Source organism: Lithobates pipiens, unplaced genomic scaffold (assembly GCF_037356315.1).
Source record: "Lithobates pipiens isolate NorthernLeopardFrog02 unplaced genomic scaffold, aLitPip1_a1.2 Scaffold_23, whole genome shotgun sequence".
Taxonomy (NCBI): Eukaryota; Metazoa; Chordata; class Amphibia; order Anura; family Ranidae; genus Lithobates; species Lithobates pipiens.
This window is the reverse complement of record NW_027507785.1, coordinates 192,797,212-192,813,192: the sequence shown is the minus strand read 5'-3', so window position 1 is coordinate 192,813,192 and position 15,981 is coordinate 192,797,212. Positions and strand designations below refer to the sequence as shown.

At 46.3% G+C, this 15,981-nt stretch overlaps 1 protein-coding gene across 4 annotated transcripts in view; it reads right to left on the bottom strand.

Annotated features, from left to right (window-relative positions):
* The window catches only part of LOC143928083 (uncharacterized), a 111,800-nt gene that overhangs the window by 65,308 nt on the left and 30,511 nt on the right, over nucleotides 1–15,981 (bottom strand). Inside the window, exon 1 of one of the 4 annotated variants that reach the window (XM_077452700.1) lies at nucleotides 6,325–6,584. The exons of the other annotated variants lie outside the window; for them this stretch is intronic. Coding sequence (XP_077308826.1) covers nucleotides 6,325–6,330 — 6 coding nt within the window. The 5' untranslated portion in view covers nucleotides 6,331–6,584. Of the gene's footprint in view, nucleotides 1–6,324; nucleotides 6,585–15,981 lie in introns of those variants that run through there. 4 annotated transcript variants of the gene reach the window in all.

The window sequence follows — 15,981 nt, the reverse complement described above, 5'->3', positions numbered from 1 at the left end:
GAGGGTAGGGGCATATAGTACGGTGTGCTTTTTTGGGTCAGGGAAGTGAGCCAAATGAATTAAGAAGGTCTGTGTGCTTGATTCCAAAAATTGTTTATAGACATATACATGGTCTACTGATCACATGTGTTGAATTCCTCCGAGATCCATGCCTCATTCATTTTTAGAAATGTGAGGTAGTTAACACTGTGGTGAGCTAGGCGAGTACGCTTATCGGTCACAATCCCCCCTGCTGCGCTGAACGTCCTTTCGGACAGGACACTGGATGAGGGGCAAGCCAACAGTTCGATTGCAAATTGGGCAAGCTCTGGCCAGAGGTCAAGCCTGCCCACCCAGTAGTCTAGGGGTTCATCACTCCTCAGAGCGTCCACATCGGCCGTTAACCCAATGTAGTCGGACACCTGACGGTCTAGGCGTTCCCTGATGCTGGATCCGGATGACACCTGTCGATGGGTCGGCTGAAAGAATGACCTCATATCCGAAGTCACCAACACATCTTCAAACCGGCCTCTTCTTGCAGGCGCTGTTGGATTGGTACCCGCAAATCCTTCTCTGGGAGTGGGAATTGCTCCTCTGCCAGCGCACGCAAAAGCAGAATGCAGCATTTCTCGAAGCAAGGCCTGGAAGTGCTGCATTCTGACAGCCCTCTGCGACGGCGGTAACATTTCCGCCATTTTGTGTTTGTACCGGGGGTCTAAGTACGTTGCCACCCAGTACTGGTCCTTGACCCTCATGCTTTTTATACGGGGGTCCCTATTAAAACACTGGAGCATGAAGGCCCCCATTTGCACTAAAGTGGAAGCGGTGTGGTGGCCTGGCTCCTGCTCATCATCCAGGATAATGTCGTCCTCTTCATTCTCCTCTCCCCATCCTCGCACAACAGGGATCCCAGAAAGGTTTAAAGCATGCTCTTCTTGCTCCTGCTCATCCGCCCCGGCACCATCCTCCTCTGACTCCTCATCAGACTCCTGTTGTTGACTTGTCTCAGATAGAGTAGCCCCCCCTGGGAATTCATCCAGCATTGCGACTTCCTCATCTTCCCGCTCCTGCTCCTCCACAGCCTGATCAATGACACGACGCAATGCACGCTCCAGAAAGAAGGCATAAGGTACCATGTCACTGATGGCGCCATGGCTGCGACTGACCAGTTTGGTGATCTCCTCAAATGGCCGCAGAAGTCTGCATGTGTCGCGCATGAGCAGCCACTGGCGCGGTGAAAAAAAACCCAGCTCCCCAGAACCGTTTCTTTCGCAGAGTTCATACAGGTAGACGTTAACTGCACGTTTCTGCTGGAGCAGCCTATCAAGCATATAGAAGGTTGAGTTCCATCGCGTCGGGCAATCGCAAATAAGACGTCTGACCGGCAGATGGTGTCGCCGCTGAATGTCAGCAAGGCGAGCCATGGCCGTGTAAGATCTTCTGAAATGGGCCGAGATTTTCCTTGCCTGCCGCAAGATGTCCTGGACCCCAGGGTATTTGACAAGGAATCGCTGCACGACCAAGTTTAAGACGTGTGCCATGCACGGCACGTGCGTGATTTTGCCCTGTTTCAATGCGCTAAGCAGATTGGCACCGTTGTCACACACCACTTTACCAACTGTCAAATTGAGCGGTGTTAGCCACTCATCTGCCTGTGAACGCAAAGCTGAAAGGAGTGCCGGGCCAGTGTGGCTCTTTGCTTCCAGGCACAACAGACGCAGCACGGCATGGCAACGTCTCACCTGGCATGTGGAATAGGTTCTGGGGAGCTTGGGCGGTGCAGTGGAAGAGACGCTAGCAGCGGAAAAGGAGGAGGCAGCTGAGGAGGAGAGGGAGGAGGATGGAGTAGGAGGAGGAGAAGAAGAGTCAGGCCTGCATGCAATCCGTGGCGGTAAAACCAAATCTACACGGGTGCCACGGGTTACATGCTTGACGGCCGTCAGAAGGTTCACCCAGTGGGCAGTAAAACTGATATACCTTCCCTGCCCGTGTTTGCTAGACCACGTGTCTGTGGTCAGATGTATCTTGGCACCGACACTGTGTGCCAGAGATACATTCACTTGCCGCTGAACATGGCCATATAGCTCTGGGATGCCCTTCTCTGAGAAATACTTCCTTCCTGGGACCTTCCATTGTGGTGTTCCAATGGCCACAAATTTGCGAAAGGCCTCCGAGTCCACCAGTTTATATGGCAGTAGTTGGCGGGCTATGAGTTCTGACAAGCCAGCCGCCAACCGTTGGGCAAGAGGGTTATCCGGCGTCATCATTTTTTTACGCTCAAACATTAGGCCCACGGAAGCCTGCCTTTTTGCAGAAAAATGTGAGCTTGGCGTGATGGAAGGTGGAGTGGAGGACAATTGTGAGGAGAGAGGAGAAGGAGAAGTAGAAGACGAGGCTGGACGGTGAGAGCCTGCAGTGTGGCTTTGTGTGTTCCGTTGCTCCCACTGGGCTCGGTGATGGCTGCTCATGTGCCTTCTTAAGGCGGTCGTCCCTAGGTGAGTATTGGGCTTACCGCGACTAACGCGTTGACTGCAAAGATTGCAGATGGCAACGCTATTGTCAGCAGCGGACACGTTAAAAAAAGCCCACACTGCGGAGCCATGTGCCGGTGTCCTGGGAGCGCCAGATGTGACCGTACATGGTCGATGACTCGCTCCTGATACATTTGCAGTCTGCTTTGTCCCTGCTGTGCAATGTAAGTCATTGCTGCTTCTCCTCCCTATCTGCTGGTCCATATCTCCCTCTGAACTCCCCTCCTCTTCCTCTCTTGTGGGCACCCACGTGACATCACTAGACACGTCATCATCAACGTCACCTTCCCCACCGCTATAAGTAGAGTAGGCAGCAACACCGGGGACCAACCTCCTCCTTGGGCTGATCTGGGTACTGGCGTCAGACTGCTGAGTAGCGCTTGTTGCTACCTCCTCTTCCTGATCCAATACCAAGAGTGGCTGCGCATCAGAAATGTCCTCTTGATATGGATCGGAAAATAATTCCAGTGACTCAAGCGGAAGGTATGTGGTGGTGGTGGTGGTGGTCGTGTTGTTGGTGGTAGTGTCTTTGGGGGTGCACATAGCAGAGAGTGAAGAAGAGGGTGCAGATCGAGAGGATGAGGAGGGTGCAGAAGAGTAAGGCTGAGCGAGCCACTCAACCAAGTCTGGTGCATCCTTTAAAGTAATTGAACGCACCTTCTGCAACTTCCCACTTTGGCTCAAGCCTGTTGCTCCTGCCCTACCCCTACCACCCCTGCGGAAGGGCCTGCCTCTTCCTCTGCATGTCATTTTTTAAATGACCCTGTGACAAAACTCTTAGTCCCTATACCGCTGAAGGACTGCTGCAGTATAGGTGAGCGGTCAGCAGTGGTGCACGTCAACCCTATCTATTGTGGACCTATAGCGGTCCTTACAGAACAGCAGACTGTACCGCACTCAAGCCTATGTACCGTAGCACCCTATACCAAGTTACCAGTCCTTATAAGAACTTTTGTGGACCAAGCAGGTTGTGTATTAGTGTTTAGCAGACTGTACGTCAGTCCCTATACCGCTGAAGGACTGCTGCAGTATAGGGCAGCGGTCAGCAGTGGTGCACGTCAACCCTATCTATTGTGGACCGATAGCGGTCCTTACAGAACAGCAGACTGTACCGCACTCAAGCCTATGTACCGTAGCACCCTATACCAAGTTACCAGTCCTTATAAGAACTTTTGTGGACCAAGCAGGTTGTGTATTAGTGTTTAGCAGACTGTACGTCAGTCCCTATACCGCTGAAGGACTGCTGCAGTATAGGGCAGCGGTCAGCAGTGGTGCACGTCAACCCTATCTATTGTGGACCGATAGCGGTCCTTACAGAACAGCAGACTGTACCGCACTCAAGCCTATGTACCGTAGCACCCTATACCAAGTTACCAGTCCTTATAAGAACTTTTGTGGAACAAGCAGGTTGTGTGTTAGTGATTAGCAGACTGTACGTCAGTCCCTATACCAATGAAGGACTGCTGCAGTATAGGGCAGCGGTCAGCAGTAGTGCACGGCAACCCTATGTATTGTGGACCGATAGCGGTCCTTACAGAACAGCAGACTGTACTGCACTCAGGCCTATGTACCGTAGCACCCTATACCAAGTTACCAGTCCTTATAAGAACTTTTGTGGACCAAGCAGGTTGTGTGTTAGTGTTTAGCAGACTGTGCGTCAGTCCCTATACCGCTGAAGGACTGCTGCAGTATAGGGCAGCGGTCAGCAGTAGTGCACGGCAACCCTATGTATTGTGGACCGATAGCGGTCCTTACAGAACAGCAGACTGTAACGCACTCAGGCCTATGTACCGTAGCACCCTATACCAAGTTACCAGTCCTTATAAGAACTTTTGTGGACCAAGCAGGTTGTGTGTTAGTGATTAGCAGACTGTACGTCAGTCCCTATACCAATGAAGGACTGCTGCAGTATAGGGCAGCGGTCAGCAGTGGTGCACGTCAACCCTATGTATTGTGGACCGATAGCGGTCCTTACAGAACAGCAGACTGTAACGCACTCAGGCCTATGTACCGTAGCACCCTATACCAAGTTACCAGTCCTTATAAGAACTTTTGTGGACCAAGCAGGTTGTGTGTTAGTGATTAGCAGACTGTACGTCAGTCCCTATACCAATGAAGGACTGCTGCAGTATAGGGCAGCGGTCAGCAGTAGTGCACGGCAACCCTATGTATTGTGGACCGATAGCGGTCCTTACAGAACAGCAGACTGTACTGCACTCAGGCCTATGTACCGTAGCACCCTATACCAAGTTACCAGTCCTTATAAAAACTTTTGTGGACCAAGCAGGTTGTGTGTTAGTGTTTAGCAGACTGTGCGTCAGTCCCTATACCGCTGAAGGACTGCTGCAGTATAGGGCAGCGGTCAGCAGTAGTGCACGGCAACCCTATGTATTGTGGACCGATAGCGGTCCTTACAGAACAGCAGACTGTAACGCACTCAGGCCTATGTACCGTAGCACCCTATACCAAGTTACCAGTCCTTATAAGAACTTTTGTGGACCAAGCAGGTTGTGTGTTAGTGATTAGCAGACTGTACGTCAGTCCCTATACCAATGAAGGACTGCTGCAGTATAGGGCAGCGGTCAGCAGTAGTGCACGGCAACCCTATGTATTGTGGACCGATAGCGGTCCTTACAGAACAGCAGACTGTACCGCACCCAAGCCTATGTACCGTAGCACCCTAGACAGACCAAGTTACCAGTCCTGATAAAGAGCTTTGTGGAACAAGTGAGTTGTGAATGATTAGCAGACTGCAGCAGAAGGGCAGCAGTCAAGTATAATATTCTTTCTATATTTGGAAGAAAGAATATTATACGTGTACAAGCCTATTACCGTACCACTGATACCAGTCCTGAAAAGAACCTTTGTGGAACTAATAGTAACAGCAAGTCTTTAAAATTATCCTCACTGCCTGACACACTGCTTCCTGCCTGTCCCTATACAAATTGGCAAAAAAGAGTAGGCTGGAACGATTAGCTGGAACAGCTCTTTTGTGGACCTGATAGTAACAGCTAATGATGATGATGATGATGATGATGAAGAAAGACTAATCTGGCTGAGCTGTCCCTAAAATAGCAGCATACAGCGCTCTGTCCCTTTATCTAAACTGACAAAAGAAACTCAGGCTGCTGACCTAACACCTATACCAGTCCTGAAAAGAACTTTTGTGTACCAAATAGCTAGCGTTTTCTCTGTCCCTACTCCACACAGGATCCTTTCCCTACAGTGACAGAAGAAAGAATGTAAAATGGCCACCGGATCGGGTGTATTTATAGGTTAGGGGGAATGTCCAAGTGTCCATGAGCTGTCATGTCTCAATTGGTTGTCCTGTAACACATGATAAACGTGTCACGAAAGGTTAAAGTTCTTGTATACATTAAACACGTAAGTCCGCCGGGGCGAACGACGGAAAAAGGCGTTCGAACCCGCGGACGGCGAAAGTCGGAAATTCGCCGCGAAACGACCGCCGGGCGAACCGTTCGGCCATCACTATCCGCAGGGGACAAATGGGCAACACAAAAAGTGGCAATGGCCCCCAGGCACTTAGCACTGCACTATACATTCGGAGGAAAATGCATAGTTTTTTTCCAAAACCACAAGAGCTAGCTCTCTTCTACAATACAATCTATTGCTGGTGATTGGGGACATGCAAGGGCCAGTCTTCACACAGCAACAATTCTACCACCTGCAAACTTGAAGAACATAACATGAAAGCCAACTCCTCAGCACTCTCCAAAAACATAAAATGCTGTTAACTTCCAGTTGAAGTTGAAAATTATCCCTTACAGTGATACGTCAGCAGTGCAAGGGTTACCTGCATTTTAACTTGTCCAATCTTCTATCCTGACAGAAGATGCAGTTCAGGCAGTGTGGTGTGCCTCCTCCCCCCCACCTGCTCTGTGTACAGGAAAACATCACAGCAGGAAGAGGAGTGAGTTCATTGCACTCCGCACTGTGTGTGTCTGAGGGGAGAGAATCTGGCTGCCGTGTAAGTGTAGCTCGCGGCGTGTGGGAACCATGGCAATCCGCACAAGTTGTGGGCATTCCCAAACTCAGCCCTGATTAACCGGGACTCAGGGACAGGGTCCAATTTGCGGGACAGTCCCGGCGATTCAGGGACGGTTGGGAGGTATGGTGCCACTGCCAGCACAGGAGATGGACCGATCAGCTTCTAGGCTGTCAATTATGCTACAGACAGCTCTATAGGTGCACATTGTAGCAGAGACTGTAAACACAAAGCTTTGGCATTCTGTTTATTGAGGAAGTAATATCCTGGGATAGTTGACAGCACTAGTCACCAGTGCCCTGATTATCAGTGCTGCCCATCAGCATAGCTCCCAACGTTCCCTGATTTTGAGCAATGTCCCTCTGTCCCTCTTTCCTCCTCATTTGTCCCTCATTTTGGTCTGATCTATATAGGTGTATATAAAATGCACTTTATCTTTCAAAAAGTGTTTTCCAGTGCTAAACATTTCATCCAAATTCTAAATTGCTTTATTTGTAAAATTTAAAATATATAATATACAATATGAAAAGAGAGGAAAATAATCCTAAAAAAAGGGGGGTGGGACTTTAAATGCAGCACATGGAAGCAAAATGATAGACAGGGCGAATGAAAGGGAGTTTAATCATATATCAATAAATAACCATACAATGTTACAGCATAGTAATGAAAAACAGAGATAATGTATAACAAATTTGCATAATGATATATATGTAACAATACACATAATCATAAGAACACTGAGTACAGTACAATTGATTAGGTGATATAAAATAAATGAGGTAAAATATAAATAAAAATAAATTAGAATTAAGTTCATATAGAGACTGAAAAAACATTCCCTCATTCGCCCCAAGAGACATGATATATAACAATATTTTAGAGGTATTAACTGCGGGACCTATGGCCTCGCTAGACCTGAAGAGAAAGTTAAAAACTGTGGTAACTATGAAATCGTGATACAGTTAATGAAGGTACAGCAACCGATAGCTCTACGCGTTTCGTGACTAGCCGCCACTCATCAGGAGCAAGTATGTAAACTCTATAAAAAAAGAATATATATATATATATATATATATATATATATATATATAGTTTTGAACAAAATGAGTTGAGATAAAAAAAAAAAAAAATATATATATATATATATATATATATATATATATATATATATATATACATATATATACATATAGCACTGGGCAGACCGAGTTGGGGGGGGGACAGATAAACCTCCCCACCAGGACTAACTTACTAAGAAACGCTGTATGTATGGTGTAGTAGTGGGACTGAGCAAAGCCCAGGGAACAGCTCCGGTCGGGCGCTGAGGTGGACGAACTCACAGAACCGCAATGGAAGGCACCCAGGGCGGACGACCTGCCCGGACATTCAGGGAGAAGAAAACCAGTGAAAATGAGGAGGGAGGGAAGGAAGAAAAGAGGACAGGGGAGGGGAAGAAAGGACAAACAAAGCAAGACAAGGAAATTACATAAATATGTACAGGGAAAACGCCAAAAGAAATTGAAAAAGAAGCATGAGCAACAAGTGAGAAAAGAAGGGAAAAGGAGAACACGAAAAAAAAAAGAGAGAGGGGGAGGGGGGGAAAGAAAAAGAAGAAGAAGAAAAAGAAACAGGAAGCGGGAACCGCAAGGGAAGGGGCAGGGAAAGGATGGGAGAGTGGGTAAGGGAAACAATAGAAAGAGGGAAGGGGGAAGGGCAGGGAGAATAAAGAGGGGAAAAGAGAAAGGGGGAGGGAGAGAAAGGGAAAGAAGGAAAGGGGGGAGTGGGGTGAGAGGGATGTGTGAAGTAGTGATAAAAGTAAAGATTGTGAAGGGAGAAAAAGATAAGAATCACACAGGTGTTGGTGAGAAAAGGAAATGATGTGTGGTCAAAGGCAAATTAAAAGTGCTAATGAAGACCGGATACCTGATCAGAGGTAATAATACCGATAAGGGACCGGAAGGTGAAGAGCTCTAAAACAAGTGAGGGTGGACGTAAGGAATGCCCTGCATGTCGAGGTCACCCGGAGAACATCCCAAAGTATCGTCACAGGGGGGTCCACCAAAGCCACGCCGTTAAGACGTTTTTTTTTGAGGATTGCTTTCCTCTCTTTTCATTTCTCTCGGTAATTGGGATGGATATTCACGACCTTACCAGGCCGTGGTATCATTTAAAGTCCCTAGGGATGGAATTACTGGACCTTACTGGGTCATGTTTTCCCTAATTTTTCTTAAATTCGATGTCCATAATATACAATATAAAGGAATAGTAGTGGTAAAAAAAAAGGCCTTGTGGATTTAATTAACCTTTTTTTGGTTAACTCTCCTTTAAGGGGGTGTGGCAGGAGGTGTGTCCTATGCCTACATACATTTGCTAGTAGATGTCCCTCATTCCCATCTCAAAATGTTGGGAGGTATGCATCAGCGCAGCCTCAGTGTCTCCTCATCAGTGCCCATCAGTGCAGCCTCATCAGCAAACATCAGTGAAGAAAAAAAATACTTATTTGCTAAATTTTATAACAGAAATTAAAAAAAGTGTTTTTTTTTCAAAATTTTTGGTCTTTTTTCATTTGTTTAGCAACAAATAAAAAGCCCAGTGGTGATTAAATACTACCAAAAGAAAGCTCTATTTGTGTGAAAAAAATCATATGGGTACAGTGCTCCATGACCGTGCAATTTTCAATCAAAGTGTGACAGTGCTGAAAGTTAGCCTGGGCACGAAGTGGGTGAAAGTGTCTGGTATTGAAGTGGTTAAGGAGGGGCAGAAAAATGTCCACAATGTTGTTAGGAGTGGGCAGCCAAAAAAGTAAAGAATGGATGCAAATGTGGACATAATGTGTAAGCCCTCGTATACGCTGAAGATTGCATGTGCGAATGATGGCAGAAGAATTGAACATAAACAGGAAAAAAGTGCAGCAGATTCTAACAAAGGATTTGGGAATGAGAAAGATTTCCCTTTACAGTCCATTCCGGGAATAAAATCGTCACACTTCATATAGTATACATTACACGGTTGCAAGAGGTTAAAATTGAACTCCAGGTAGTTTAAAAAAACTGTCAATAAATGCAATTATTTACTCATTTCAATATAATCAAATGTATTTTAAATACATTTAGTATAAATACCTGATTCAGCTTTTTGTAATTCTCTGTACAGCAGCCTTAACCTCCCTGGTGGTATGATTATGTCAGATTTTTGCGTCTCAATGTGGTACATTGTTTTGCATAGAAATTTGGCGTTTTCTATTGTAGGTCTGTAATTCTTAGTAATACCACACTTAAATCTGTCCAAACAAGAGTCTAGTAGACATCCCAGGTATGATAACGTTTGAAGCACAAAATCATAAATTACAATATAATAAATAACTATAAATAATTATAAAAAATAATAATATAATAAAAACTAAATTTCCTCAAAATTCACTATCGCTCAATTCTGCAAGTGTTCTAATTTACTATCACTGTTTTCTAGCTGGTCTAAAACCACTTTTGACATATTTGGACACTTTTATGTTGTCATGGACATTTTCAAGTTTCCAGGCAGAAAGAACAGTATATATAATATAAAACTGCAGGCAGGGCACTGGACTAAGCACTAGGGACAAAAGGGATACGAAATGATTTGATACAGTAATGTAATCTGTAATATTACAGTGTACTGTATATGTTATGTTTTGTGTACATTTTGAATTTGCCACCGCGGTCCACCCCCATGCATCGTGACACTTACAGGGAATGGAGATCAGCACACAGAGCACACACAGCGGGGGGACATCGCAGGATCCTGTTGACAAGATCCACTAACTTTTCCCTGGTTTGCTGTACTTCTCTCTTGTGTCACTGGGTGGCACTGTTGCCTGTGACATTGGATTGACAAGGGCATAGCGAAGTCAGACAATGAGTGGATGGGTTGTCTCAGCCAATTGGCAGGGGTTTCTTTAGCCCCTTGGCCTGCTGGGAGAGCTGATTTATTTGAGTAGAGTCAGTTGATTTCTGTTCTGTGGCACCTGGATTGCTGTCTGGGTGGACGTGTGTTGTAATGTCCCAGGTTGCTAAGTTAGAAGCCTGAGGCCTATCCTGGGAACACATGATTGCTAGGTTACCTGAGGCCTATCCAAGGGCAGGAGAAGCAGAGCAGGGTTGGCACTTCAGGCTTGGAGTCCAACCGAGTTGCAGAGGCTCAGCCGGACAGGGAACCAGATATTGCCAGAGGTAAAGGGAAAACAGTCACCACTAAAGGACCCTCCCTCCTATTAGCAGAGGCTACACTGAGGAAGCTTGAAGTACCAGAGAAGTCTTCTCACCAGTTAGGGATGGCGAAGTGGGAAAGCTTCAGCAAGAACCAAGCCAGGGACCCAGCGTTTTAGTGGGGGAGACGCTTGAGGAGTATACACTGGGCTAGCTGTGAAAGGGCTCAGGGGATCAAGTGATGACTGGGATCTGGAAGTCTAGCGAGAGACTGGGAGCTCAGTGAGTGAAGATCTACAGTGGTATAATACGAGATGTGAGAGAAGATCCATTTTGGGTTACTGTGAAGAACGTGTAAAGATCTCTATTGACTGTTACAAGTTCAGTTGCCATGGGAGACAGCATTTCTACAAATACAGTGGCTGCACCCAGTTGGGAGGCCCTCAACCTGTATAGCTGTCTGCCTATTTTGTCTCAGAGTCTGCCGAATACCATTGCATCTGCCTAAGGGTGTCCTGGCCCTAACCATCTCTCTCCCAGTTCTTGTTGAGACAATAAATCTCTTTTATTCGCATTCAAAAAGTGACTGACGCCCAATTATTCCATCTTGCATTACACCCACCATGCCTAGTAATCCACTCTACATGGAAGGATGTCAGCTCTTCCTGACTCTGGAGGTCACCATTAGGCCTTTGGAGGTTGGGGATGCCGCTACATTTAAAAATTTACATTGAGCTACGTATTTACAGCTCAGTTTACATTCCGGCACAGTGTCTATGTACTGGGGTGACGGAACATGCACCCTGCGCCTGCCAATCAAGATGGCCAAACACCAGCATCCAGGAGAAGCCTGGAAGAACATGACAGCACCCTGTGAGTGACCATCGGACTGTTGTAGTAGAGGTATATATTGCAGACTTGAGTTCCACTTTAAAGGGTTAAAGCAATACTAAATTCTGATTTTTTTTTACCATAATGCATCCCTTGCATTAAGTTAAAATGGCCCCACTACCTGTCCTACCCTCCTCTGGGGTCAATGTACTAATGTTTCACCCTATACAAAATGAATGCTTTAGTAGCTTTGTGAGTATGCACACTCACTCTGTTATACAGCATGTAATGAGAGTTTTCCATAGTCTGAGTCTAATGGTAGAACTTTGCCTAAAAAGTGAAGTTCTGCTTTATGTTACATTATGAATACTACTGGTACATCGAGCCACACCAGAAAGGCAGAGGGAGATTAGGGAAGTAAACAAGTGGCTGAAGAGCTGGTGTAGTAAGGAGGGGTTTGGATTCCTGGAGGACTGGGCTGACTTCTCTGTCAATCACCAGTACTGTAGAAGGGACGGTGTCAGGAACAGTGTAATTGCCTGTTGGTGTCACTGTTTCTTTCGGCATCAAAGAGTGCAGTTCTGGTGGCCACCAGCGGGTGTCTCCCAGCAGATGGACATTCTAGTGATCAAGCTGCACCTGATGTGGAACTGCTGGGAGTATATAAGCCCGCCCTTCACTGAGGCCCAGTGCTTCATAATTCCTCCCTGCAAGCCTTGTCCCTGCCTGATCTGATCCGTTGCCTGAAACCCGTTCCTGATCTGCTTCCTGCCCTGGACTCTGTTTCCTGTACCTGGTTCCTGAGATTTGTCCTTTAAATTCCTGCCTCGGCTCCCCCTTGCTTCTGCTTCCTCCATCTGGCCTCCTGTTCCCCTTGTCTCTCATCCCTGCTTTGTTGTTATATATGTGTTCCCTTTCCTTTTTTGTGTGTGTATATATATATATATATATATATATATATTTGTAGTCAGAGTCTTCACTTGGAAATACGATGACCCTAACTACCAAGGCCTGAGGTGTGCCTTGGCCTGGCTGGTCAGTATGCCTAAAAGAGGGCATACCCTGAATGAATAAGTATGAAATGTAAATGAAATGATGAAAGTATGGGGGAACGGGTGGGTGGGAACCCAGAAAAGACCCGACAAAGGCTCTAAAGGAGGAGGAGGGATTTAAAGCCCTCAGACTCCTTCTACAAATTCAGGCTAGCCTGCGGCCAGCCTTCCAACTTGTAGTCAGAGACTTCACTTGGAAATACGATGACCCTAACTACCAAGACCTAAGGTGTGCCTTGGCCTGGCTGGTCAGTATGCCTAAAAGAGGGCAAAAAGAGAGACAAAGTAGGTGTGATGTGAAAGGTACAAAGAAGGGCCAGAAACAACCGTTAGTCCAGAAAATGCGGATGCCCGGATGACTACAGAAAAGGGGGGTTACGTATGTAGCTGCTAACATGGAGGATTTTCAGCGCCCCATGAACCTGATGTAAAGAAGGGACCCCCCTGAACGGGACCTACAAAAGTAGCCCAGTAACCAGATGAATATACAGAAAGGGGTTAGGATTCAAGCCTGGTTTGGCAAGTAACCTGCACATGAGAACGAACTGTATGTAGTGAGAGGATGGAGAAAGAGCAGATCCAAGGAATGTTGCAGAGAAGGCCAACTTACATTAGCCCGAAACCATGACTGTGGAACCGAAATAACCATGAACCCCTGGCTTACCCATCTATTCAAATGAAGGGGAAGTAGTAAGTGTGGTAAGAGAGAACTGCCTAGAGCACTAAAAGGGAACTGTGCCAAGGGAAGGAGACAGGAAGTCTGAAACACCACGAAAACCTGGCCGGTAACTGGTAGCCGTGCCAAAGAGAACATCCGACTTCCCCCCCTTGATGGTTAGAAAGGGTAAGCTGCAAAAAATGGATAGACTGACAGGAGTTTGTAGGTCCTGAAAACTGGTCACCTGATAGATATTCCATGGAATTGGCAGATGAGGCCAAATTGCCAATGCAATAAGCAGCGAAAGCCAGAGACATGAACATATGAAACCTTGCCGCCCTGTAAGAAGCCCTCGGAATAAACTGGATAAGAACCATTGGGCAGATCGACTACCCGACCAAGCTTGCCCCCAGTTCTACATACCACTGTAAAGAAATTCCAACATCACCTGCAGGCGTATTGAGAAGAGCAGGAGCCACAACAAACACATTTGCGCAAGCCGAGTGGGCTAAGAACCCCTCCATCTTGTCTAACAATGTCGTACAAATGTGAGAGCACATCAAGTAGCGCATGAATCTGGGTTGAAGAATCATGCAAAGAGACGTGCTGTGCTGGCCGATGGAAGCAGTTGGGATGAAGTTGGGATAACCACCTAAAGTACTGCCCCCCCTCCCCCCCAGCTGAGGCCGGGAAAGGGGTACACCACTGATAAAACTAAGCTATGAGTTCGAACGGTCCCACCCCTTGATGATGGGGTGCTAGCATGCACCAGAACCCCTATGCGGCGGTGGAGGAATGAAAATGAAAAGGCAACTACGGAAATGCACGACATGCCCTGATCTAAGGAAACACAAACTAGAGAAATGAGACCAGACAACCAACACACAAAACAACAACACCCCTACGTACCTGACAAGTATAAGAATGTAGGTGCAGAAATGACAAGACCAACAGCGCGTGAATGTGAATCTAATGCTGACACAACCCTTGTGTATGTAATGAGCGAGCCTGAGCAACCTGCAGCGCCAAGACAGGCAATTAAAAACGAACACTCAGGGCTAAGGTACCCACAGACCGTGGTGGGTAGTAGTAAAGGTGTTGTCAGGAAGGGCATGCCAGCACCCAAGATGGCTGCAGAAGAAGATGACCTGTTACCTCTGCCCCTGTCAGGATGCCGTCTGGTGTGCACGCACCATGTGACAGCTTTTGCCGCCCAAACAGGCTTTTTAAACTCAGCCAGTTTCCAGGCTCAGTGCTGTCTGCTCTACAGCGTTCCCTGTGTAACCTGCAATTAGCTACCTGCCTTCCGTTCCTGTTGTGACCCGGCTTGCTTCCTGACGTTCCTGTTTCCTGCCTGCATCCGACCCCGGCTTGTCCCCCACTCCACACCTGCCTGATCCTTCTGCCACTCCGCTGCCAGCCTGTTGACGACCCGGCCTGTAATCTGATTCTTTCAGGCCTGCGTGCTGAAAATTTATCGTCCCCACCTGCAAATCGCACACTGCTCAGCGCTTGAGGATTTAATTTTAAAAGAAAAATGTAGTAATCTTTAGACTGATCCTTATTATTACTAAGTGATTCAATCAAATAAATAATAATAGCTGCTGCTTGTTTAAAATGCACTTCATATAAAATATATACATAAAGAATAGATAAAACTTCAAAGAGTCCACAAATTAAATATATATATATAGCAGCGCTCAATATACAAAATCGTATTCAGATGTTTGTTCATATGTGCTCTTGAAAGAGTGGTGATAGAGTCCAACGCGTGAAGAGAAGAAAAGAGATCAAAACCACTTTCCACCTGGCGTTTTTCCACCTTATGTGCTCTCCAAATACAAGCCCCCCAAGGGGATGCACTCACCAGAAAATCAAGAATATATGAGCCTTCAATATATCAAACCACTGAGTTCTTTGGTCGTGGGAAATCAAAGATATAGGAGCCTTCAAAACGTTACATTCTTTGGTCGCTTGATGTCACCATAATGGGGTGGTCCAGAGCTCATAAAGGAAACAAGATCATACTGACATAGCGTGATACTGTTTAAAAACCCTTTATTATAGATCCCCCATACAAAATAGGCGTACCAAATATATTAAAACAATTCGCATAAGATAAGTGTACTGTGCCTGTGTTACTCGTGGTGAGCCCCTTCGGTTACCGCGAACGACCGCTCTGCACGTTCAGCTTACTTCCTGGTACCTTGGTTAGTTCACGAACGAGTCACTGGAACGCACACGTCACTTCCGGTGTGTGTTACGCCCTGACGCGTTTCGTCATTTCCGACTTCGTCTCGAGGGAGTAACACACCACGCCGGAAGATAGTAAATATACACACCGGGAGCCAATGAAAGCGGATATTCACTGAGAGTGACAAGGACCAAAACCCGCCCAGACCGACCTATTGTGATCTGGATTTCTCGTCGCTCTGCAGTCACCGTAAAACACAATCACTGGACCCGATGTGTAGCTAAATAACATAAAATAAATACGATCTCACGAATGTGCGTGTGTACACGAAGATCATTTTACACACACACACACATCGTGAACCTAGTAAAAACAAGTTAACAGGACCATGCCTATCCTCAAGTCAAAATAAATTGGCAGGAAAAACCATAATACATTATATGCAAATTTCTTAACAAATAAATATATAAATATATAATTTCTTAACATATAAATATATATAAACCAATAAGTAAAAACGTCCAACAATGCTTGATAAATGTATCG